The sequence below is a fragment of the Pipra filicauda genome, unplaced genomic scaffold (genome assembly GCF_003945595.2).
Source record: "Pipra filicauda isolate LSUMZ 115617 unplaced genomic scaffold, ASM394559v2 scaffold29_size4552773_pilon, whole genome shotgun sequence".
Taxonomy (NCBI): Eukaryota; Metazoa; Chordata; class Aves; order Passeriformes; family Pipridae; genus Pipra; species Pipra filicauda.
The window spans coordinates 3,941,807-3,968,998 of record NW_024104420.1 but is presented as its reverse complement, the minus strand read 5'-3'; the positions used below and the strand labels follow the sequence as shown (position 1 = coordinate 3,968,998).

Below are 27,192 nucleotides of genomic sequence, written 5' to 3'. Positions count from 1 at the left end.
CGTTGCTTACACCAGTGATACACATCTAAGCCAGGAAGGAAGACACATTTAGTAGGTGGAGAACACTCACTTGGGCCACTTCAAATAATAAACTCTAATAAGGACAAGACCACAAAAGGCTTTACTAAGGAGCGGATGTGTCTAAACGTAGTTTTGCTGGGCAATCATTAATGAACCTACAGGTATAGTAAATTAGCTAACTTGAGAAGTAATTTAGCAGAAATGACTAATTCTTACAGATAAGATGATGTCCAGTGAGTTTTCCATACTGTTGCTATATTACAGTATCTTTAAAATTCACAACAAAAGATAGTGGCTTCGTGGTTTAATTTTTGGGGCTTTTTTTTTTAAGTGCTCTGTCTGAAGGCTTTTCTGGACCACTTCCCATATGGTTACTGGATAAGGTCCTAGCCATATTTGCTCAGTCTACATGTTTTTCCCCCGACCTCTGTCCAATAAAGACATACCAGAAAAGCACACATTTTTCAGTGCAGGCAATCCCTACCTAGGGACTCCAGGTGTTTCAGTTTCGGGGGCTTTGAGCGGCAGTTGGATATGCGTTGGCTAAAGTTTTGCAGATACATGTGTTGATAAGGAAAAAGAAATCAAGAAATTTGGATCTAATTTTTCACTTTGCAAAAATGCTCCGACTTTAATCAGCTCAAGATCGAGTTGACACACTTCCAGTGTGCTACACAGGTGGAAGCCAATATATTTGTTAAATTTCTGAAAAAGAGTCCGCAGGAGATAGCCTCCCAGCCTGCAGTTCCTACACATATCCAGGTTTGCTACAACTGTACTTAAGAGATGGATATCTTTTTATTAGTTTGCCCACTGTACTTTGGCTTGTGCTTAGTACTGTAGCACTCCAGTACTGTATGTAAGCATACAGCCTGGGATAAGCCAGTGACTTGGAATCCACTGTGAAGCAAGCTACTGCAAAAATATGCAAATATGCACAGTGAACATTGTACCTCTGAATGGCTGCCAAATCCAGTAAAGGGGATTCCCTAAGGGAATTAAGGCAGAGTCTTACCACTGATAATTAAGCATTGCTTCGAACTTACAACTTTCGCTTTTTTTTTTTAACCTTCTTGCTTTAACTGACATACCTTTACATCTACAGGAATCTGACTTCTTTCCTAAAAAGAAACAAAATAGGACTCTGGATATCAGAACATCTTCCTGTTAACAGTAGGGATGAACAGGACAATCTGCTTATACCATGTTCTTCAAACCACTTTTCACTGGTTAGGCTCATTTTGCATACTGAGACCAGACTTGCCCTTAATTTACTTTTTAAACAGCCATCTCCTTATATAGAGTATACATTAAGCAGAGTCTGCAATTTACCTTGGACTGGTCACATCATGGGTACTGTGGAACAATTTCTGTATCTTGTTGCTAGGAACAACTCCCACTTTTACCAGGTATGAATAGGCTTCCACACGAAAGGCCCAGAAGTGCTTCCCTTTGGCAATCCCAGTGTCACCAATGATGTAATCCAGGGTTGTGTAACATCCAACCTGCAGGCGCTCAGATCCCAGCAGTAAAGGAAATCCAGCCCTACTTTCCACAGAGGTTCTTCTTGGGTTCAGCTGGAGATGTTCATTGTTGTACCCACATTTGTCATCAAAAAGAAAACTGAAAACTGAAAAACAGTATCCCAAAAAAATTCTGCTTAGTTAACTATTTGGCCTTCTGTGCTTATAAACTACATTATGAGTCACACTGGCATTAGAATTTCTCACTTCTAAACGCTACCAGGAATGTCATGCAAGCAACCAGTCTCTGTATGTTACCTACTTAACTTTTAATAGTGCTTCTAAACATTTATGCAACTGGTAACCATGTAGTGGACATCTGGGAGCTACTGGAAAGTACTTACAGCTCTTAACACTGACAGACACAGAATCACCACATAAGAAAACCCAATACCTGGAGCTGGAGGTGTACGCAAAATAACTTCTCGGCTCCAAGGGCTACAGATGGACCCTTTATATCCTCGAACTCTAAAGGCATAGCTGCTGTCATCATCTAGATCAGACACTACTTTGCTCTTGCCACAAACTTCAGTCTTCTGCCATGTCACATTCTCCTCTTCTCTATTTAGCTTATGATACTCAAGAACATAGATGTCAGCTGAGTCTGTCTTCCCAGGGCATTCCCAACTGATCAGAGCTTGGTTGTACATTCTGCTCTGCTCTTCATTGATTTCTGGTATTTCTAGACCTGAAATAAATGAGAAAAAACCACTCAAATTTAGATATACTTTGTTTTAGAATTAACCATCCAACCCATTTGTTGAGTGGCTATAGCCCTGTGTAAGGAGTGAATCTGACTCACTCAGTTAAAGAGAGCAGATGAGGGTGGTTTTCTGTTCATGCACTTAAGTAAATCTCTTAATTTTTGTTTCTACTTTGAAAAGCTCAAGCCTTTATTTCTGGCAGCCAAAAAATAAATGTATTAAAACCTATTATTTTCTGCCATGCAGTAAGAAGCTTCTAGGAAGACCGAGTATGATGTAACTACAATATTTTGGAAGCAAGTGTAAACTGGTACTGAATCCAACGGCATCTTAGCTTCCTTATGAAAGCTGAAGATAACACTGCTGCCAGGTAATGTTTTCAGGATTACAGACACAGAAGGGACAATGCAAGTCACATCACAAGACTGAGCTCTGCAACTGCTGCCCTGTGTAAGTTTTGCCTTTCCCCAGAGAAGCCCTTAAAGCCATAACTTGAGAAAGACTTGATGCCCTCAGAATTTACCATTGGAATGGAAGGACAAGTCACCAAGGATGTCTTCTTGCTTAGCAATGTCCACCACAAAGTCTTCAAAAGTAGTTTCAGCTGCTGGCCTAAAGGTCTTCAGAGATTCAGTAGCTTTTTGGATTCTGAAAACAGAAGCAGCAGAATAGCAGAAGAGAGAAAAGGGAATTCAAGTAGGCATTCCTTAAAGTAAAAATGCTAGTTTGTGCTTAAAAAAAAGTTCCACTTTCATGTACTTACTGATGTCTCCCAGAAATTTTTGTCTCTCTAGACCGAATTCAAATGCAAAATTTAAAGGCCTTTTGTACATCAGTGTAAGCATAATGCACAGGTAATTGTTCAGGTGGGAAAGCATTTAAACAATTTGGAGCATTATGTTCAAAGAACAACATAGATGTGAAGGGTTAGTAGAGAACATAAATATCAAAGAGCTTAAAGCCAGAAGAAACCTGCTAGATTAACTTGCAAGTATCCGATACAATCTCTGAGCAAAGGAATTTGTCAGGGAGCCGAACAGACTACCCTTCCACTGCAATCCCACTGAACAGGGCTAGGCACTGTTGCATGACAGAGTTCTTACTCTCCTGTGTGTTGTTTCCTAATGCACACTCTACTGTAGCAATTTCGACTGAACAGTACCAGGACCATTTCCTGAGCCTCTGAAGTGTAAGGTACTGTGTTCAGTACTTTGCTAGCAGGTGCCAAAAGAACACAACCACATGGAAGTCCTGGAACAGTACCTGTATCTCAAACACAATATATTTTAAGATACCTGACATGAAGTTGTTTTGCTGTTTGAACAAAACAAGAGGGATCAGTTTCTTTAAGCACTTCTTGAGCATATCCTACAAGGCCATTATTTTCCAGGAGCCCTTGATATTCTTCCACCTGCGTTTGCAATTTTTCCAGCCTTATATTCTTAGAAGTTTCAATTGCCCTAAGAGCTGCAGATTTCTTCTCTTCCAGAACATGATATAATTTCTCAAAGCTCTGAGATGCTTCTTGTTTAGCTCTTTCACTGTTGCACTAGGAGCAAACAAAAGACATTTTAGACAGATTCCACAGCACTGTGGCTCTGTACAGAAACATATTTAAGTTTGTTCAAGATATCATAGTGACCTAATCATCCATTTCACAGACAACACTAATGAGCTTTGTTATGCTCTTTAGCACTGAAAATGAGATCAGCACTGCACCCAAGCTAGTCAGCGTTTACTGTCTTAACACAGAGGATGAAGAGCAGGAAGGTATTCCTCTGATTATATCTTGAGTTCTACATTACATTTGTCAAAGTAGCTCATGAAAAAGCACTTAAAAACAGGTCAGTCTCTGAAATCCTCATGCACAAGAGCTATGTGCTCTTCCACCTTCCCCAATAACTCTGAACCGAGGATCCAGCCGAGTTTCTCATGTATACCCTCTGAACTGTAATGTCCTTTCTGACTACTGCCCTCAATAAAAGGAACTGCAAAGCACAGAGGCAATCTGTAATCAAGATACACAGGAGCTCCTCCAACTTCTCTTCTGTGTTTTTCAGCTTGTGTGTGAGGTTCCAGCTGTGACTCTTCTGCAGGGAGATTTTGCCCTTAATTCTGACCTCCTCAAGGCAAACAGGCAGTCTAAATGGTGCAGCACCGTTAATACACAAATGCCATTAGTCCAACGCACCTGCCTTTGGTTAAGGTATCAATTAAGCTTTGTTTTATTTAAATTTACAGAGGCACACAAAAATTACCTTTCCTCTGTATGCTTCCCTATTTCCCACACTGACAGGGTTAGGTCTCACCTCACTGTTAACACAATTTGTTCAGAAACTGCTTTACTACTTAACTGAAAAAAACCAAAGTTTGCAACACTTCACTGAAAACAGTTTTGAGTCCTTGCTGTGTCTCTAAGGGGCATCTCCAGACAACCTGCAAGCCACTCTTACCTCTGTTTCTTTCAGCAGCAGATCCAGCTGTGTGATGTGAGCTTTCACCTGGCTTTCCTTACTGATGAGGTACTCGATATCTTTTGAAAGCTTCTCCTGTTGAAATAAAACAGTAAGATGGCAGAATAAGGGTATCCACCACAAAGTGACAACCAGCACAGGCAGGTCATCAAGCTAGTGCTCAGTTTACATGGCCACAAGGACAACAGCCTACAACCAGTTATGAGCAGCAACCCTGTGGAGAATTGCTTGGTGACCTGAGGTGACTGCACAGGGACAGCAGGACTGGGGACACAGCCTTGAAGGACAAGAGGTAACAGTGTCAGCAGGCTTATTCCTCTCCAGCCACCCAGGAGTCACCCTCTCTTAGGTTAGGAACACGAGGCTTCAGGACATTAATAAAACTTATAGAAAAGAGTTGTTAGTTATTAACTCATTTGTAGTGAAATATGCTAGAAAAATGAGTGGATCAAATGACAGTATTATGAGGGTGTCTGTACTTCCTTAGCTGCAAGAGTTAGCAGTTGTACAGGAAAAGCCTTGCAAACTGCTGAGGAGGCCAAAGAGCAGGCTAGTCTGTTTTGTTTTTTTTTTCTCTCCTGTGAGCAAGGGAGGAAGAAAAGGAAAAGGAGGAAATAGGAGCAATCATCACTTATTAACAAAGCAATGTTTGCAAGTTTTCCCTGTTGTGCTTTGTTTAGGAAATTAACAGCTATGCAACTTCAGAAACATTCAAGGTCCCAACAGATACTTCTGATGCAAACTTTTCAGAAGTGCTTCTGAAATATCGGCTACCCCAAGCTACCAGAATATTTATATTAAAAAAAATTGACTGCAAAGTATTAACTGCTTAAACTTTTTGCATTGTATGTACTGCTGTACAGTTGGCTAAAATTAGGTGAAAGCACTTGTAAGGGTTTATGTTTCAAGCCTCACAGAAAACACAGTGTAGTTTCTAAGACATGAACTACGTTACACTAATATGTACATTAACCAATGTTGCACAAGAGCACACCTCAAGAGTAGTTCAGGGTCTCCTAAACACATGTCCTGGCTTCCAGCCAGAGGGAGTTTGCCCTTACACCAGAAGCTCAATACTCTTCCTCGTCTTAAAGCCAGGTCCAATGATATTTACTTTTACCTTAAGGGTTTTGTAGGCAGTGCTCATGGTTGTTACTCTATGGTTTGCATGACATCCACCCAGTTTACAGAGATGACAAACAGGCCTTCTGCAGATTTCACAGTACATGTTTACCCTCTCCATTTCATGTTCTGGACACATCAAAATCTGTGGGGGGGGGGAAAAAGCAGAAAGAATACAGATTTACTTTATAAAACCGAGGTCCTCAACAAACTATCAAAGCAATTAACCCAAAGCAGCCTGAGATTTCATCAGTGGATTTTCTTTATAGTCAGTTTATCTTCCACATATTATATTTGTCAATGTCACATAGTTTCACAAGGTTTATGTCTAACACTGTCTGTGCACCAACATGCCATGTAGCCTCCATACTGCAACCAACCCTTTTGCTAATCCCTGCCCAAGTTGTTTGCATGCCTCCAGCTCCCTACACTCCTGATCAGAGATGTAAATGCAATGTATAACATACCCAGCCTGTCAAACAAATAAACAAACAAAAACCCAAACAAAACAAAACAACCCAAAACAAAACAAACCAACCAAACAAAAAACCCCCAAAACAAAACAAAACCACAAACAAACAAACAAACAAAACCAAAAACAAAAACAAACAAAACAAACAAACAAAAAAAAACAACGAAAAAAGTTCATGCCAGCCTCTCTTGAAACAGCTATGAACTGTTTCTTAAAGCAAGAGCTGACATAATACTGCAACAATTTATATGATAAACCACATAGTCACAGGTCTTGGAGCAACAAAGTAAACCATCACCACCAGCCACAATTATTTTAAAGACAAAAGGCTCCAGTGTTTCAATCTTTCTGTCTGACTCCAACTACAAGTTGTTCACACTGATGCTAATTCCAGGATCAGCTTAAACAGCATTGCAAAAAAACTGGTGTTCGCTAAAAATCATCTTTCCAAAACTGAACACATTGAAATAATTGCTCAAAGAGAAAAAAATGTGCCACTCAACTCCAAGTTCAAGCAACAGATAAAAACATATAAAAGGGGTGTGTATGTGTATTGGTTTAAAAAAAGAATAGCTTTTGAGAAGTTTTTCAGTTTCAAGATGCCCATACACAGAAAGGACAGGAAAGGGCACAAAAATAGAAAACTGTGAGTAGCACAAATATAGACAAAACAAGCTAAACTGCAGACCGTCTCTGAAATCAACTTTCAAACCTCAAATGTTATCTTAGGGTATGGTGAAAAGCCCAAAGACACCAGTCTCACTAGTGCCTTGGTACATTGAGACTATCATTAAGCCAAATATGCAATAAGCAATCCCGTTTTCATTGACTACTGGATTTGGAAGGAAAAAGAAAAAAGGGAAAAAAAAAAAAACTGCCAGGAAAATCAATTGTGCAGGCAGACATCTCCAAAAACTACATTCAGTTAGTCTGTGGAAGTTATTTTTCCACAGCAGCGTATAACCACACCTAACAGAAAACATGTATTTTTATTCATCTCCTCAAATAAGCAAGAATTACAGCCTGAGAGCTAGAGACAGCAGAGGTCAGCAGACTACCTTGTCTAGTTCTCTCAAAACTCAAGAACAATCAGCCCAGTATGTTCTTCTCCCATCCACACCACACACACTACAAAGTGCTCTCCAGTCTGCTGGTAAATTAAAGTGACAACTGTCAACATTGTTTAGGAAACCAACAACTATGCTTTCAAGTCAGGTCTTCAGAATGCAGGGCAATGAAAAATGCACTTTTCTTTCTTTACATAAAACTCAATCATTCCTTAAAGAAGTCTCTATAGGAGCAAAGTAAAGATCAGTTTACTGATGTTGGGAAGCTTTTCCACAAAGTAGACCTATCTATAGTTGATTTACCTATACTATGTTTTTCTTCTTTCTTTCCCCCTGTTCTTCACGTATAATTAAAAGAGCTAAACCTCACATGCACAGACATAGTCAATACGTCCATGTCAGAACAATCTAAACCACTTCTTCCCCCTTTGCTCTGCTTTAACAAAATTCAGCTACTGATTTTCAATCCCACATTCAGTCTGCATGTAGTACAAGATCATCTGGTACCTTTAAGAATACCTAAGGATCACAAGATGCCTCTGGCATTTTCAAGTAGCAATGTTACAGCTGTGAAGGTTTAGATACCATAGAAGCAAAGATTTTAAGGAGCTGTACAGCATTTTAAAGCAAGAGCTTTAAAATGGAAACTTTCACCTTTCTCATTTATCCCATAAAGGGACATTTCATACAATGTATGTGCTAGCACATTTGAAAGCATATGAAGGTCCAGTCTCAGAAGGAAAGTACACTACTAAGTCAAGACCTTATTACACACCACACATTAATCGAATTTACTTAATTTAATCAAAATTAATCAGGACTCCTTGACCATCAGCATTTCTGTTATCTGTGGGACCTCCAGCAAGGTCACCAGCCAGAGGCACAAAGCATGTGCTGGGACATTAAGACCTATTGTGGTCCTTTGTTAGAGAGATGGCATCTGTGACAGTTTCTCCTGTTGTGCAACTTGAATTCAATAAGGCACTGCCATGTACTGCACTACACTTAGAAGGAGAAGCAAATGTAACAGCACTTTGCAATCACTCTGCTTTGAATGCAGCAACAGCAGCAGCAGTGTGTAAACTATAAAATTTGCCATTACATTTTTCTCTTCTAGATGCTAGGAAGGAGAGAAAGAAGATACTTCGAGATGGATCAGGCACAAAGCATCCAAGGGGAATGTGTCTTAAGGGGGTATGGAGGAAGCCAGGTGTTTTGTTTTTTTAAGTTTACCACACATCCTCCCTATGGCAGTGCCATTTTAGATGCTCTTCTGCAACCCAAATTCTGTAAGATATGGTATACTTACCTTGGGTCTGAAGTTGGTGGTTGGTCCTACATATTCATGCTGGGCTTTCAGAGTTCCCCAAGGATGGTGTATTTTGAAACATTCATTGCAATAGCTTGCACTGCAGTCCATGCAGCTCTTTGTAGACTCCTGAGGTGGAGGTTTGCAGAAATCACACATAATAGCAATGGCTGCCCTGGCTGCCTGTCTGTATCTTTCCACAATGGTTTCCAAAGTAAAGTTGCGAAATAAGCCATTGATGCCACGTTCTCCGAGGTCAATATCCCGCTGGCAACCCGGACAAGGAAACAGAGTTGATCTAGGAGTCAGTGAATTGCGTTTTCTGCCTGTGTAGACACCAAATTCCAATTTAAAAGCAGCATAAACAGAACTGGTTTAGATTTTAGAAGACATACGGGTATGAACCAAACTACTGTAACACATTGTCCAAACTAGTACAACACCAATTCATATGCAGTCTGCCAAGCCAAAGAGAATACAATTACCATGACAAGGTAGTTTAATGTCTGACTCCAAGGGACATTACTCCTTGAAAATGTAATACTATGTTAAAATAAATTTAGCTGTTCCAATCCTATCTTCTTCATCTAGTTTTGGATGCACTTAAGTTGTAGTGTTTTGAAACACTAAATACAAAACATTGTGGAAGCCAGTTGGTTTTTAGGCTGACTGCCCATATAGAGAGCAACAGCTTTGTAGCATATTGAAGTGAAAGACATTTATTCCCAGAGCAAAACTACTTATTCCCAGAAAAAATATAGTCAACTTTGAGCTCCCTGAAGTTTGCTTTGGCTTAGTTAAATTTATCTTGCTCATCCCAAAAGACATCATAAAAAAAGGGGAACAAGAGAACAGTATGACATGTCAGCCAAATCATTTTGTCAAAAAATACAGAGGCTGACTTGATGCTTGTTAAAAGGCCTTGATAAAGGACGGCTGCTAAATAAGCCCAGCACACCACAGAGGATCCTCAGGTATTTATGTCTGAGAGATTCCTCTACCCTGAACTGAGAAACCACAGATCTCCACTGTTACACAGGGTACATCCATTTTTATTCATTTCAAAAGGAAAAGATGCCAAGCAGATGCACTCCTACCAAACAGCTACACCCGAATTTCTTCTCTCTCCAAAATAAAATCACAGGTTCAAGAAAAGCCACAGACCTAAGGAGCCTTTGGAGTCTGTCAGGGGGATGGCTCACACAGACTCAAAGGCTATTTACAAGGTAATGTTGTTGAGTTTATCAGACAGGGAAGTGCATCCCATGTCTCACTCATGAATGCCCAGGACGCAACTATCAGAAGGAATCCTTTATGTAATTTAGGAGCAGGCTAAGCCAGTCTTTAGGCTTAACTTGTATTCTTCCAGCTTCTCCATACAAAGAAACAAAAAAACTCCATCTTCTGTAGCTGGTACATTCTTTTAAGACCCCTTTGAGAGCACTGCATATTGGTATAACTAACTGTTCTGGTTTCAGCTGGGTTAGAGACAACTTTCTTCTTAGTAGATGGTACAGAGCTGTGTTTCAAATTCAGTATGACAATAATGTTGCGAACACACTGATATTTCAGCTGTTGCTAAGTAGAGTTTGCCCTAAATCAAGAAATTTTTATTTTATCATGCTCTACCAGTGAGCACAAGAAGCCATGAGGGAAAACAGCCAGGACAGCTGACCCAAACTGGCCAAAAGGATATTCCGTACCATAGAACGTCGTGTCCAGTATATAGACTAGGGGGATTCAGCCAGGAGTGGTGGATTGCTGCTCTGAAACACGCTGGGCACCTGACAGTGGATGAACAATTGCATTGTGCATCACTTGCTTCTCTTGGGTTTTATTGCTCTCTCTCATAATTAATTTTTTTTATTATTGTTGTACTCCAGTTATAATTAACTCTATTCCAACCGAAACCAGGACGATAACAAATTTGTAAATGGAGGTATGACTTTAAGGTGAATTCTTAGTGTTGAAACTGGTTCTTCTTCTGAAAGGGAAATTTGTTCTCCACTGTATTTAGTCAGTATTTTCTCATTAGAAATGCTGATGCTTTATTTCTTTCTGAAGTGTCCTTTGATGTTACCCAAGACACCTGCCTTGTGCTGTTCTCCTGCTGGTGTTTCACCTAACAATTCAAAACCTCCATTCCTATCATGCCCTTTCTAGTCTCTTCAAGAAAACACCAAACCAACACTCCCATAAGGAATTAGTTCCTTTAAGTATCTTTGAAGTTTGACCCATGGTAGTTATACATGATTGTCAGCTAAGAAGCCACAACCAGAGCATAAGTAAGTGTGTACTGACTGACAGTCTCAAACTCAGCTGGTCTCGTGCCTTTCTGCAGGTTCTGAGTAGAACAACTAGACTGCATTACGTAACAAGGATGGGTAACACGAGGCACAGGTGTATAACTGTCTTGCTAAGGGAAGCTGAGATTTTTTTCCTAATTTTATTTTTTCTTCAGTACTTACTTGAAGTGAATTAATTACCCAAACTGCACATCCTTCAGTACCTGTAACTTGGCATACACAGCAACACAGGCATGCAAGGTACAGTAACAGCAGTGAAACACAGACTGTATTTCCAATGTATGCTCCAAGCTAGCAGTGCACACAGGAACACAGAGAGAGATCTTCTACACAGACTTCTACAATGGTCTAAACAAAAAGATGACTTTGCATGCAGTGTCATGCAGAGAACAGCTACAAAAAAGGATCTGAAACTTTTGCTGAAACTAAGAAAATCATACATTGTGGTGGTACATATGCTATAGCAGAGAGCAAACAATGACTAAGCAAGACAATAAGAAAAAAAAACAAACACAGTGCAGTGGTCAAGTTTAAAAATACAATCTGAAATTCATATTCATCCCTATGGAGACCTTTTTTTCTGCCCATGGTGGACCAAAATGAGACTGTCATCATGAGCCATGCTCTGCAAAGACTGGTGACACTGCTTATGGAAAGCAATCCAGTATCAGGGAAGTCCCATGCACGTGTAGATGTCTCATCCCTTTTCATTGATAGCACTCTGAGGGTCTAAGTTGAGGGTTTTTTTCTGTTTTAAATCCCCAAAGTTTACTTGCTAAGCTCCTTGGAGTGCTCTGGCACTTTAATACTCAAAAGAAAGGAAACATTCTCTTTCTGCCTAACAAGTCTTAAAACATTATTATGCCGTAAGAATTAGTCTGCTTTCTGTTTAAAGGGTTTCTACACTCGTATTTTAAAAAAAAAAGCACTGATTAAGTAATTACTTTGAGCACTATCTTTCCTATCTGTCTTGTGTCCAATTTGCTAAAACGAAATTTTACTTATACACAAAAAAAACCCCAAATAAACAAAAAACCACATGGAACAGAGCAGCACAACCCCTGGATCTTGTAGACATGTCAGATATGAGCTCAGTGAAACTTAGGTCCTCCCCATATTCTCTTTTACACTTTGCCAATCAGGTTGCAACAAAAAAATATGTATTTTGAGACGTATTTTTGTAAAATATTAGGAATCATCACAAGAAATTTTCCACTGTGGTTTGTAAACAGATTGCTCCACTTGCAGTAAATTGCTCGATCTGTAACCAAAAAAAATCACAACATATGCTCATGCTTAGATTGCAAACTCACAAATATTACCATACAGATTGCAAAGACCAAAGACTCAAGTCAAAGAGCAATCTTAAGTATGTCTTTTAAAGGCAATGTTCAAATGTCCTCTTCCCAAGGAATTGAAAAGTCCAAGCTGCAGTGAATGGTTAGCAAAGGGATAAGACATCTTAAAGATAAAACTGTGTTTTCCAAGTAAACAGTATTACCAGAATTCTATGGTTGTGGAAGACATGGACATTAAATGTGTGAAAGTTTAAAAAAAAATAAGATTTTAAAAGTCAACTGGATTCTCTTAAAAGGTTGGGGGTTTTATAATATAACTGTATATTACCGCCCCCCCCCCCCAAGTCAGTTAATGCTTTTGGATGAACTTTGAGGAACAGAAAAAAAAACAACAAACCATGAGAGAAGTCAGTAGCTCTAAACTGTTACTTTCAGATACCTTAATTTTTCACAAAACAAGGGTGCTTTCCGCAGAAAGAGCAGATAAGGATAGCTTTCCAAGAGCTCTGATGGTATCATATGGTATCTTTGTTTTACGACACTTTCAGCCTTCAATTGAGGCACTTTAAACTTCCTCTTGTGATTAGCTGCTTTGTCCTTCACTGAGAGTGAAGTTCAGATTTGTGTTTAGCTCACATCTTTCTTGTAGGATAACATATTCCTATGGATTGCTCATGTGCCTGTGAATACTGTTGCAATATGGAGTTGAGGGATTTTTTTCCTGTTTTTGACAGAGCATCACATTAAAAAAAAACCCCAGTATTAATGTTAACAAGTCCACACAGTGGCTGAGTTACGCAGATGAGCTGACTTTTGGAAGTGAGATGTACTCAAAACACTGGCTATCCTTCAACCTAACTGTTTCATTCATTAAGCACACCAAACATTACAAGTCTGGAAGTTTAAAATGTTTAGCTTCCCTTGTATATTCATGTGCTTTGCAAAATTTTCAGATCCAGAACTAGCTACTCATATTAACATGGTGTAAATTTCAGTCTGCTTCTTTACCAAATTGAGCAGGTTCAAATACAATGGAGAACCAGTAATACCTTCCATTTAAAAGTGATGGCCAAACATGACCTTTAAAGGTTGGGAAGATCCGTCTAATAATTACACTTCACTACCAGTAAGACAGCAGTTTCACTAAAACTTGAGCACGTAAACTCATGAAAATTAAAAAGTAGGGGGGTGGGGGAGGTGGTGTGGTGGCTACTGGGGTTTTGTGTGCATTTCTGCACCCATCAATGTATATTCAGTCACATACAAACACAAGGAAAAAATATAACGCAACTCTTAACTGAATTCCAGTCCAGTTGACCTTTAAATCAATGTTACACAGAATGAAAAGCTGTCCTTATAGAACTTCTTTGCTGTACCTTTGCTCACTGAAAAAGCTTTTTTTGTGGACTTGACCACTGACAAAAAGCTATATGCTAACCAACAATATTTAACTCGAAATCTAAATGCTAGACTATCTGTAGCCAACACAAGAAGTGAAGCAATTCTACCTCTCCACCCAAAAGACCTCCTCTGTGAGGCTGCAAACAATGAACAGAGAGCTGTTTAGACACCAAAAAACAAGATATACCATTGGTTTACAATGGTTCAAACGAAAAGCATCAACTGTTTTCTCTCCTGTGGCTGTTAAACTTCTGCAGGGCTGAAAGGCAAGAATGTTTAGTTTCCTAGCACATGAAACAACTCTAGTATTTAAGCAAAACAGAAAAAGGGAGAAAGAAGAGATTGGGGGGGAGGGGCACAGGGAGAGATATTTCAAACATTCAGTTTCTGCATTACCCATCAGTGCTGCACAAGCGTCAACATAAACATATTACATGTTTTAATTACATTAACATTGTAATTACAGTAACATTACAGAAAATGAATTAGCAATAAGAAATATCCTTCATTTTACATGCAACTTGATTTTTTACATTAAAAAGTATTTTAAATATAATATAAACAGGAGTGTTTTTAAACCAATACACTGGATTTTAAGCAGCACACGCACTCCATGTGAAAAATACAGTTCTACCAGTTCCATCCTTTTTACATTAAGATAAACTATATTTGTAAATGCAAGCTGTGTGTGCACAACAAGTACAGAACATGAACCATTCCTTCTAGAATTTCAAGAATTTAAATGCCAAATCCATTTAAAAAATAGAGTATATTCCTTACGGAGACAACAGGGATTCCCTAAGTGGAAAAAAAAAACAAAAAAGAAAAAACACACAGTGGGGAGAAAATGTCATATCCATTTTCAAATGTGACACTGATGTCCTGACAGTGATATGCTCTGCAAAAGCCTACCAGAAGTTATACATGTGAGAACATACTTTGGATGTTTTCTAGAACATTTTCTCAACTATGGAGGTATTCTATTACAAATTCCCCTATGGATCACAAAACAAATTAAGCAAGGCAATGCACATTATGAGTACCTCAGGTGCAAGATGACAAACATGCAGATGTAAATTGCAAGTTGGTTCACCATTACTGGTACCAATCTGGTTTGAGAGCAAATCCCACACCCCATACAGCAATGAAGCTATAATGCCTGTAACATTAGAAGTGAAGATACTATAACTTGAATTTACAAATGTATTCTTTAAAGCTCCCATTTCCATATGCTTTTCATTTTGCAAATTTGAACTGCTTGAGATGATAATTTTCCTGTGATGTGCATCTGCCCAACGCTCTTTGGGGGCAAGTCCATTATGTCCAAGTCTCAACCCTCTCTTGCTACTCATCCAACAACTCTTCTGGAAAGCAATCACCCCTCTAGTAGCAGGTCAGATGAGGAGATATCTTCCCGTCAGTTTGCTGGGACGGTGGCAGACTACTGCGAATTTAAAGATTACAACTCCTGCAACAACTTGTGTGCATATATCTCAGGGCAGTCTGAAAGTGGCGGGGGGGAATACCAAGAACTGGCTTTTTGCTTATCAAACTGATTTGAAGGAGTACCGGTACTAACAACTCATTAATTGTTTAAAAGAAGCGGGTGAAATTGCACATTTGAACTGTGAATACTGGGGAGGATGAACTTTAGTGTGGCCGGAGTAGAGAGATTTCTCTGGACAAATTTTCCTGCATTTTGTAGGCCTTGCTTGACATGACTGTAGAAGTTGTAAGAGGTGTAATGTTTATACTTATAAGCTGTGTGAAAATATGCAATGTTTATACTTGTTAGCTGTGTGTTTATAATTATAAGGTATGTGAAAATAGTATGTTTATAGTAAGAAAGCCTTGAGAAATTGGAGATAATGAGACACCTGCAGATCTCAGGAAAACCCCTAAGGGCAGATCAATAGAAGGGACTTTGCATGCCAAGTATGATTTCAGGCCGTGTGGACAGAGCACCAGGTCCAATAAACTGAAAGCATGAGACGCGTGCACAGACTGAGCTATCCAATCACCTTGTTGTAAGCATGTACCCAGAACAAACTAAACTGTATAAAAGTTAACTCATTTCAATAATAAATTGGACATTTTGCCAATCAAATTGGTCTCTGAGTAATCTGTCCGTGCCTCTCCGCTGATACTTTAGTAGCAGGAAATGCAAGACAGAGCTTTAGAGTTTGCCTTGTTGGTGACTCTTCCAAAGCACCAGGGAGTGTGGTTTTAAATGGATAATTATGTCGGAAGAAAGCCTAAAAGCCAAGATGAGGTTTCTTTCAAGAAGTACAGCATGCACAAAGCACTTTCAATGTGTCTCTGTAAAAAAAGATCAACTCATCTGTGAATTACACGGACAGCTCTAAGAATCTTTCTAATATGATACCATGAAGAGCATGAGGAGTCCTATAGCTAAGTGCTCTTTAAAGCTTTGAGCAGACCACACTGAAAGAGATCTGTCCTCCAAATCTGCAACTGTGCAGTAATCATAATCAATGGGAATTTATTTACTGTAAGCATAATGAAGTGGGCAGGTGTGGTAGTTTGGTCTAGGCCTTCCTTGGTGACCACTTTGTACCCAAGGAAGGGCCCAGATTTACCCAGTATTCCCTACGATTTTTACGTAAGCCAGGCTATAAGAAGAAAGGAGGAGAGGCCTTCGCTCTCTTTCCTTCCGGCGGCTTGGAGGTGCAGGTTCCCTGCTGTTGAGTCTGTCGTGTTGGGGAGCGAGGCCTGGTAAAGCCTTGTCGATCATGGGAGACGGAGGTTGCTGGCGATCGTTCCAGAGCGACTCTTCGTTGTCCCAAGGAGAGTAGTAAGATAGTTTTTTAGCCAATTCTTTTAGTTGCTAGATATTGGGCTACTAATCGGGATGTATATATTTTTTATTTTGGTTTTGTTCCTTTTCCCTTCCCCCTTCCCTTTCCCTTGTGAAATTATATATATATATTTCAATTGTATATAACTGTAACGTAAGTGTAAATATATTTATATATATTGCTTTAGTTGTCTCTCTCTCATTTTGGTTTTCTTGGTTGTTATTTCCCTCTTCTCCCTGAGGTTTGGGGGGAAGGGGGACTTCTTGTGGTAAGGTTTGGAGACTTGGCAGGGAGCCAGCTTCAAACCATATCAGCAGGACAAAACTATAACTTGCAAAGTCTCTCTACAAGCTCAGAAGGAAGTCAGAACTACTGCACTGAGGCTGGCTGAAACACAAGAGAACTACCTCAACCGTGCTACTGACAGGCAATAAAATCGCTGAAATCTACATCTCCACGCTACTGAACATGATGCTATTGCATTTCGGTGTAACTGAATTACAGAAAAAAACAAACACAATGGTTATAAAGATTTACAGGATGCCACAAAGACAAATCTATATGAAACAGAGCGCATTGTCCTTAAAAATATTCCCATTGTTATTGACACAAAATGAACAAGACTTGCACTATCCCTAAGTCATCTCTCTAACCGCAGCAGGAGTAATGGGAAGCCATTTTACCAATGCAGATACCAGTCATCTTAAGCCAGTATACTAATAAAATTAGGAAAACATGCACAAATTCTTACATACCTGATCTACTAATCCTGTCAATTCTGTCCATGCTAGAAGCAGAGATTCTGATTCGAGGGCTACTCTGATTAGAGGATTCAGAGCCTCCATCAGCAAAAGAGTCTTCAAATGCAAAAAGTATTTCTTTCACACATTTGTGACAGACATTGTGCTGGCATGGAAGGATCAGTGGATGGGTAAACAACTCCTTGCATGCTGGGCAGATAAGCTCTCTTTCGATACCCTTAATGGCAACCTTCATGATAGAAAGAGGGAGAAACAAGTGTAAGCGCAGGAAAACACGAGCCATTAAGATTTATGGCACTGCTCTGTCACCAAAATTCCATCTTTGTAGAATAAATCCACACAGTGTTATCTGGTTTGAGGCACTTCTCTGGCTAAAACTGCAAACAAATCTCAATTAACATTTATGAAAGCACTGACAGTGTTCATTTCAACTGAAGTGAGCACTGCCACTAGGCAAACTCAGTTCATCTTTAGGTCATGTCTGCATTGCAGGGGAGGAAAGGAGGGGAGTAGTCTTAATTCCACTCAAGGACCTAGTGGAATGAGTGCAACCATACTTCTTAACAATAGGAGTCCATATGTTTAGCTTGCTTGCTCGCTTTTCAGGAAGGGAGGGGGAAAAAAATGATACTAAGTGTCAGATACTCAGTACTGGTTAAACAACAGGCTTTCCTCACGCGTAATTCACAATTAAGAGCTGAAACTATTAGGACTATAGTTCTGAGTGCGGAACATCATTTATTTATTTGTTTCTGCGTTTATTTACGTCCTTATCTGCCGCACAAAGATCCGCCCGTGGATCGGTGCAGCTCTTCAGTAATTCCGTGGCCCCCACGGTTCCCCTTGGCCCCGCGCCCCGCTAAGCATCAGGTGTCGGCGGGCGCAGGCACCGCCAGCCCAGTCCAGCGCCGCTCCCCGCGCCAGGGCCGCCGCCGCTCCGCCCGGGCTCCCTGCGGGACCGCTTCCCCCGGGAGCGCTTCCCCTGGGAGCGCTTCCCCCGCGCCCCGTCGGAAGGGCTCCGAGCGAGCCCTGCGCGCCGTCCCAGCTCCGCGGGGCTGCCGCCGGCGCCGCTCCCAGCTGGGCGGGCACGAAGCTGTCGGCGCACACCCATGAGGACGGACAGACGGACAGACGGACAGACAGACAGACAACCTCCAGCCCCCCGCACCTCAAGCGGAGGGACGACGCACCCCGCCCCGGCGGCCGCGCTCCGCCGGTTCCCCCCGAGCTCACCGCGCTCTCCGGCCGATCGCCCTCCATTCCGGTGCCTCCTCCTCCGCCGGCTCCGGCGGGCTCCGTCAGCCCGGGCGGGGGGCCGGGACGCGGACGGGGAGCGCCCACGGCGGCGCCCGGCGCAAAATGGCGAGCGAGGAGCGGGCGCGGCTCGGGCGCGGGGCAGCGCGGGCGGGGCGGGGCGGGGTAGCCGCGCCCGCGGCAGCCGCCGCAGAGCGGAGCTGTCCAGCCGCTCCCGTCGCTCCGGTCCCCGCGGGAGCCGCCGATTTCGTGGCTATTGTTTTGGTTCTTGTCTTTCGCCGAGCGGCACCGGAAATGCCGGCGGTCCCGGCGGCCAGGAGTATCGAGTGCTCTCCCGCTCAGCCCCTGCCATTGATAGCCTCCCTTGGTGCCCATGTCAAGGAATCAATGAATCGTAGAACGCTTTCGGTTGCAAGGGACCTTAAAGAGCACAGAATCAATTAGTTTGGAAAAGACCTCTGAGATCATCGACTCCAACCTATGAGTGAACACTGTGTCAGCCAGAACATGGCACAAAGTGACATATCTAGTCTTTTATTAAGCATCTCCAGGGACAGTGACTCCGCCATCTCCCTGGGCACCCCATTCCAATGTCTAATCACCCCTTCTGTGAAGAAATTCTTCCTAATGTCCAACCTAATCCTTCCTTGGTACAGCTTAAGACCGTGTCCTCTCGTCCTGATCATCTCACTCCAACCCTCCGCTATGGGCGGGGACAACTTCCACTAGACCAGATTGCTCAGCCCCCCATTCAACCTGGCCTTGAACACTTCCAGGGAGGGGGCATCTACAGCTTCTCTGCACAACCTATGCCAGTGCCTCACCACCCTCATACTGAAGAATTTCTTCCTAGTATCAAATCTAAACCTGTTATCTTTAAGTTTGAAGTCATTCCCCTTTTTACACTCTCTGCCCACTTAAAAACTCACTCTCCCTCTTTTTCATAAGCTGCCTAAGTACTGAAAGGCCACAGTGAGGTTACCACTGAGCCTTCTCTTTTCTGTCCTGTGCAGTCCCAGCTCTCTCAGCCTGTCTTCACAGGAGAGGTGCTCCAGCCCCCTCATCATTTTTGTGACCTTCCTTTGGACTTCTTCCAGCAGGTCCATGTCTTCTTGTGCTGAGGACCCCAGAGCTGGACACAGTACTCCATATGGGGTCTCATTAAAGCAGAGCAGTGGGGAATAATCAGCTCCCTCACCCTGCTGTTTTGATCCAGCCCAGGATAATTGGCTTTCTGGGCTGTCAGCACACACCATGTTGGCTCATGTCCAACTTTTCATTCACAAAAATTTTTCCACGGGGCTGCTCTCAGTGACTTCTTTTCCCTGTTTGCACTTGGACTTGTTGAACTTCATGAGATTCTCCTGGGCCCATTTATCCAGTTTGTCCAGGTCCCCATGGATGGCATCCCTTCCTTCTTTTGTGTCAACTGCGTGACTCAGCTTTGTGTCATCTGCAAACTTGCTGAGACTGTGCTCGATCTCGCTGTCTGTGTCACTGATAAAGATACTGAAGAGCACTGACCCCAAGACAGAGCCCTGAGGGACACCACTTTTCACTGGCCCCCACCTGGACATAGAGCCATTGACCACAACTCTCTGGCTGCATCCATCCAGCCAATTCCTTATCCGCCAAATAGTCCGCTGCCCAGGCTGCCTCATATCTTAACCTTTTTAATGAGCTGAGCTGCACTGGTGAACACCAGGTTCAGTAACCCTTCTCCTCCTCTGGCTGCTTTTTCTAATATTTGCACCAGGAACTTGTCCTCAATGCATTCCAGGAATCTCCTGGACTGCTTACAGCCAGCTGTATTGCTTTCCCAGCAGATATCTAGGTGGTTGAAACCCCCCAGCAGGATGAGAGCCCGTGAGCACAACGTAACTGAACCGAAGCAAAAAGTCCTCACCAACAGGCTCCCCCTGGTCATGCAGTCTGCAGTAGACCCCAACCACAGCATGCCCTTTGCTGGCCTGGTCATTGATTTTTAGCCGTAAACTTGTTCATGGCAGTTTCTCAGAGGCAGCTCTTCACAGTCCATCCATGTTAGAAAGGTGTGTGGCTTTCTTTGGGAAGAACACCACCATCTTACATGCAGTGTGGGAAAGGCAGCTGGACCGTACACTTTAAGGGTGCAGGAGGTACCAGGCAGCTTTTGTGGCAGCCAGGATGAAAAAGAGGTGGGGAAGTGGTTATGACTGTCAGTATCCCCTACTCTCCACTTACAGTGTATTTCCATTGGAAAAGGGATAGTAAATACCCTTTTCACCATCTGCCAGAACAAACAAAAATACTTTTAAATCTCCAACATCTCTGGGTTTTGGGAAGGGTGTGGACACCACCATTGCAGATGCAATAGTTAATATAGCATTAAGCTAAGGGATAAAAAAAAAGGAAACTTGGAATGAAAGCATACACTGTATGTACATTACACAACGGAAGGAGGTTTAGTTAATTAAAACAGATGAAGCCTGAGCTGTGTGAATGATGAAATGCTGTCAGTTTGACAAACCCTAAACTTGACCTACTTGCCTATTTAAAAAACAAACATCAGGATAATAAGTTCATTTTCCCTCAAAATTACCCTTCCTATGAGTCAATGAAACAAACATACTTGAAATGTCTTACTTGGGTATTATTTATACCTGGGTTTTGGTGGTCTGGACATGAAATTCAAAGGGAAAATTCCACTCAGAAATCAGGAAGGCAGGTGATTTTTTGCATGTCCAGTACTACAAAGAAGAACTTTCTACAGAAGACTTACAATGTTTCACATTTACTTTAGAAACCACCCTCATAAAAATAGAGAGTACTGTGCTTGAAATTGTTCTGATAATGCCAGTAAATGGACAGTATGCATATTCAAATTGAAACATGTCACTTAACTGAGAAGGTGGGAGAATGTGTTGGTAAGGCCATGGGTTGTCAGCCTTCCAACTACATTTTGAGTAATGATTTGCAAGCCTCTGAATCATTATCTTTATACCATTTGCTATTCTTTAACCACCTCTACTATCCCCAAATGATGCTACAGGCAGGCTTTAAGGTTGCAGCTCTTTATAAGCCCTTGTCTACAATAGCACACTACCCATTGTTGACACTGGGTGTCGTTGATTTGGGGGCCAGATAAACGATCAGCTGCAGATTAGAACAAAGACCCCTTGGCTGCCTTTGAAACAGTAGGAAGAAATGTTGTCTTTGGTGGCAGAACAAGGCAAGTCATTTTGCATTCATTTCAGAGCTGGAGGTGCCAGCACAGGTGGGTGTTACTGGTGTGGCCAAACCTGGAGCACACATTTTCCTCCTGTCCTCCCACAGCCTTCACGTGGGCTACAGTGCCGACTACTGTTAACGCCAGGACTTGTGAGTGATTCTTTTTTCAATCCCTTAATAGATCATTAAGGTATTATCTTGTTTGTATGCCTGTTTGCTCTGGCTTCAGGGTACTTTACAGCAGGATTGTAATTACCACCTCCATCACATTAAGATGTTACATGGGTGAAAATGTCCTTGAAGGCCTCCAAAGGACAAAACTTCCCCTTCTGCACTCACACCTTTTTAGTAGCCTCCACCAGCCTAGGACTACTAAATTTGCAGTGTCAAAATTTGCATTAGCTTTATGGTACTGAGAACAAAACACAGCAGTTAGGAATCACTGATACATTAAAAAGATAAGAGCAGGAACCAGTGTCAGAAAAGGCTCCTGTCCTTAGCCTCTGCAGAAGGGGTTAGTAAGACCGACATTGCCACAGAGCTTGGACCTACTCTTCTGCTTTGCTTCCAGCTAAAGGCACATTTCAATTAGACATCTGTTCTGCTCTCAAGGGACTCCCTTTGCATGGAGTAATGTCTGGGAAGTGTCAAAATAGTTCTAACACATCCTTCAGGAGGCAGGGTCTGACCAGGCATTATGGCGTACCTTGCATTCACAAGACAGCAAAAGATAGAAACTGGAATGGGTAGGGATTACCATCTTGTTTTCCCTCCTCCCTCAGATTAAAAGTGGTTGTTAATTTAATAATTGTTATGCAACAATCTCCCAAGTGCTCATTCCCATTAACTATCAGTATAATTTCAAGAAGGACGCAGCACTGGTTTTCAACTAACTGTAAAAATCCCATACTTGTTAAGCAGTGCAGTTGCAATCCTACTGCGTGAAGCAACACAAGCCTGTCCCAAGGCACCAGGGAGGTTCTGCAAACACCTCCCCTGCCTTCAGTAGTCAGGTCCTCAGACCAAAGTTTTTGAAGATATTTATTTTCATGCTGCTTTTGCAACCATGGCTCAAGACTCAGTCAGTTTCCTGATGGTCTGCACTCCTCTGACTGAAGAGTAGAGTCAATGCATCACAGCAGAGATACGCAGGATGAAGATGGATTTTTTTTTTCCTGAGCTAACATGACTGACTTAGGGATCAATCACAGACACTTTTCTCTCTGTGCAATGTAAGTATTTACTTCCAGGAGGGATGCAGAGGGGTTTTAGCTTGCATCCCGCTCTCTGTAAATTGTCAGTGATACAGTTTGCTTCTCTACTTAGTCCTGAAGATGACTCCTATCCAGAGGATTTTCCCAATCATCCCAAGATCTATTTTTAGCTCAGCAATAAGGCAGGAATTTATGTTGCCTGAGAGAAACGTGCCTGTTTTGGCTCAGAAATACAGGCTTAACTTTGTCTTTGCAATGGTTACCCTTCAACCCTGTGACCCTGAACAGCCAGCAAGGATCTATAGACCTTGGGTGTTTTAAAGTTATTATGACTTGAGAATTTCTTGTTGTAAAACAAAAGTATCAGTCCCTACTCCTTTGACTCAGGATTGTTTATCTTCTCTGCAAAGATGTCCTACAGGTCCATAACCCTCAAGTTTGGATGGGATTCCTAACAGATCCCATAACCTGAATCTGCTGAACTGAACAAGTTTTGAAGGTCCCACATGACACTGCTATGCACAGAGCACTGAGTCAGTAAAGGCTATGCTCATCAAACTGTCAGAATATTGGGGCTGCAATCAGCTTTAGGTAGGATTTGTAACGAGGACATCTCAAAGTATGCTAAGTTGGCTCAGAATATCTTTACTTTTTCACTTACTGCCATATGTACAGTACTGTGCTTCATGTCCAGGACACCTGGAAAGCAGTACTTGTGGGAGACCCAAGGAGCAGCTACAGGCAGCAGTCCACACAGAGGACTCTGCTCTTTCCCTTCATGCATTGTAATCACTTGCCAAGCAAATGAAAAAATTATAATGAGAAAGCTTTACAAAAATACATGATATTCAAATCAAAAACTTCCAGCTCTGAATTAGGAGAGAGTCATACCTGTGAAGAAATGACTACTGTTAAGTAGAAAGGAAGTGTAAAGGTTACTCTCAAAAGGATTTCGAATATAAAACATTTACATTTTTTAAAAAATAATAAAATCAAATTTACAGGAAGACCAGTCACAGACTACATTTCTGACACCATAAAGGTATTACATGAAAAATAAGGACAGTACACATGGAGCACATGGGGAACCTTCTCTCCTTCACTTCAGATTGTAGATACCCCTGTCAGAGAGGACAGGGTTGTCAGCTCTCCCTTACCATGTCATATCCCGTGCATTTGAACATGCTTCAGGGAACCAGCTACCGGAAAGATGAGGACCTGTCTAAGATGTGGAAACACACCTTTGTCACACAGGCTGACTAACTCAGCTAAGTAACTGTGATTAAAAGCCTGTGAAGACAGGCAAATTGGATTCCAATTGCTCTTGACTGCTGGGTTTCAAACTCAGATCCCTCTGTAGTATCTAACTTAATATTGTTACTTAAAATTGAACTCCAAGTTATCTTTACGTGCTCTTTCACCAAAGTCGTCTTTTTGTGCAAATACCTTTCACAATATATACACAGTCTGGCACGCTGTAAATCAATACTCTGTAAATTGAATAATTCACTCTTAAAGGTGAAGTCCTCCTCATAGGCACCCAAACCCCAAAGAAGTGCTTTTCTACACATAAGCAAGAAATACGTAAAGCCTTATCTTCTTCAACATGAGGAACAGATCTCCAGTTCCACTGAGTCAGGCAGCCCAGAGCAACCTGCCAGCCCCCACTACTAAATTATGCTGCATTTCCCTTCTCCAGCTTCTCATGTGGTTTGGATTTGGACCCCTATATGGCTCTATCCCTTAATTTCACCCCAATAAAAGCTGAAATGCTACCACAAGAGAATTTTCCATCAGTCTTTATATGAACCGAGCTGAAGAAAGGGACAGAAATCAGTGTCACCTGCTGGTTCCAGGTGCAGAGCATGCAGAATTTCAAATGTTCTTAAAATTATCTTTATATATTTCTCATGTTCACATCATGTGGGGTTTAGGGCTTGTTTCTACTAGTGTCTATCTCTCTACATGCTTTTTCTGGAGAATTGTTTTAAAGCTGTTCCTCCTGAACCACAAATTGTCAGTTTCTGCAAACAATGTGGAGGGTAGGAATAGATGGTAAAACAAAGCAAACAAGTGAGGGAAAAAAATTTAAAAATAGGGCAAGAAATCAACAGCTAGTGCACAAGGATAGTGTCAGTGCCATTAGTCTATCTTTGAAACTCACACATATCAGCTTATTGATTTTATTAAGTTACAGAAAAATGCCCAAAAATGGTTTTACAAAACAGATAACAAGCATTGGTGTCATTTACCCCATCAGTTATGAATATTTCTTTACAGCACCTAAAAATTATTTGAAGTTAATATTACAAGAGAATCAGATTCATTAAAAAAACCCAAACCCATACATCTATGCAAGTAAAACAGTTTGAAATGGAGATTGGGTGAATAATTGGGGGGGGGGGGGGGGGTGGGTATGTGTGAGTTTTGACTACTGCCAAATTCAACTTACAGGGAGGAAGTTGGGAGTAGGACAGGGAAGATGGGGCGTTGGAAGAAACCTAAGACTGTGTCTGGAATATTACATCATTTTGAGATGGTTGAGTGTTCGTCCTTGCTGTTATTTGAGCTGATACTTCAGAGTCCTGAAAAAAGGTCATATAATCTCCTTCTGCCCCAGTGACTCCGATACAAAATGCAGTTAGTTGTTAATCTATCTCACAGGGGTATTTTGGAGTTCTCAGATGCTTCTGTGACATTCGTGACAGGTGCCTTGGAGGCCCAGAATATCTCAGACATTGTGGATATATAACAGATGTTGTGGATATATGGATTACACAAGGACTGTTTTATTGGGACTAAAAGTGCTACATGAACCTTTCTGTTCTAGGTACAATATGCAAGTTGTGTATGTGAAAGAGACTCACAGAGGAATAATTAGTATAGATCATTAATAGAGACAATAGGTTTTTGAAGTGACATTCCCTGGGGAAAAGTGATATATAATGATTTGCCCTGTTTGAGAGGCCTGACAGAGGCTGCAAGCTAAGTGGAAAAACAGCATGCTTGCCAAAAGATGTCACATGCCCAGCATCTAAGAGCTGATGCATCGTACCTGTTGGGACCCATCGGGACCCTACGTATGGAGAGCTGAGTGTGCAAGTGTAAAGGATTCTTTATTGATCCTGTTGTTCTAATAGTTCTTTGTTCAGTGAAAGACAAGATGCTTAGCAGTTAACTCAGAGCACGTTAATGCTTCCAGGTTTTATGGTAAAAATTTTATTGATGTAGGGGAATGGGAAAGGGAAAACTGGAGTTCTGGAACCTCTAAGCAACAATACCCTGGCCTCAAGCAAGTAAAGTTTACCATACAGAAGAGTCCTTTTGCAGACATGATTTATGTCATCTGAGAAAGCAGTTTAATTATCCCAACAGAACACCTCCAAGCTGCTGGTTAACATCAATAAATTACAAAGTGGATGTAATCTAAAACCCTGGTATGAGGGGGAAAAAATGCAAAAGGCAAATGTGGAGAGCAAGAGGTCTCAGAGCTTGGCATTGGAGAGGGTCAAGCAGTGACCGCCACTATGGAAAGTCTGTGAAGGTCACAGAGCTGGTACTGCTCCTCTTTTCTTCGAGTACATCAAGTGTCTGTGATGATGGGACTTGGCAATATTTTTGTTCATGTATAAACAACAGCACTGTTTGTGATTAACTTGCATATTTCACACTACTGTGCTAACTCTGCTGTCTACTGAGCCATATGCTCTTCCAGAGGGTGCCTGATTAAAGCACAAACTGTTTAACTGTGGGAAAAGGGACACACATAGTGCGCCATTACAGGCTAAGGTAGCTTCTGGCCTGAACCCCTTTATGATTTTGTTTATTATGTAAAATAAACAGTAACAAGACTTGTTCATCTGAATTTTCCTTTAAGGCCACAGGCGTGGTTACTCCTGGGCAAGGAGAAGAAAATTATGCAGGAAGCGCTTCATTCACCTGCTCTAAAGGTTCATCCAAAACTTTTAGAAGAGGGAGGGAGGAGAGGGAGGAGGAGAAAGATGTGCGCAAAGAACAGGCTGTAAAGGCAGCCTTTGGAGATATGCTAGAAAGTCACCAGGATGCATTTGAAACAATCTTTCCAATAGCACCATTGTTTGCTACACTTGTTTTTAAGTTTAGAAATATTGTGACTGCTTCAGTGTTTTGAAACCCACTGGCGGAGTCTTTGGGGCTCCCGGGTTTTCATATATACCAGCAGTTCACAAGTACAAAAGTTGGATTCCCTGCTTTTTTC

The 27,192-nt window shown here is 41.6% G+C and overlaps 1 protein-coding gene across 3 annotated transcripts in view; it reads right to left on the bottom strand.

Moving 5' to 3' along the window:
* TRIM36 (tripartite motif containing 36) overlaps positions 1 to 27,192 on the bottom strand; it is a 30,949-nt gene that overhangs the window by 3,223 nt on the left and 534 nt on the right. Inside the window, exons 1-10 of one of the 3 annotated variants that reach the window (XM_039383104.1) lie at positions 18,511 to 18,629; positions 17,272 to 17,506; positions 13,805 to 13,834; positions 8,693 to 9,018; positions 5,843 to 5,989; positions 4,702 to 4,797; positions 3,544 to 3,797; positions 2,772 to 2,896; positions 1,939 to 2,232; positions 1,354 to 1,651 (exon numbers count right to left, since the gene is read on the bottom strand). In XM_039383104.1, coding sequence (XP_039239038.1) covers positions 1,354 to 1,651; positions 1,939 to 2,232; positions 2,772 to 2,896; positions 3,544 to 3,797; positions 4,702 to 4,797; positions 5,843 to 5,989; positions 8,693 to 9,018; positions 13,805 to 13,834; positions 17,272 to 17,506; positions 18,511 to 18,537 — 1,832 coding nt within the window. In that variant the 5' untranslated portion in view covers positions 18,538 to 18,629. Of the gene's footprint in view, positions 1 to 1,353; positions 1,652 to 1,938; positions 2,233 to 2,771; positions 2,897 to 3,543; positions 3,798 to 4,701; positions 4,798 to 5,842; positions 5,990 to 8,692; positions 9,019 to 13,804; positions 13,835 to 17,271; positions 17,507 to 18,445; positions 18,469 to 18,510; positions 18,630 to 27,192 lie in introns of those variants that run through there. The other 2 variants (XM_039383105.1, XM_027710286.2) reach the window with 2 other exon arrangements.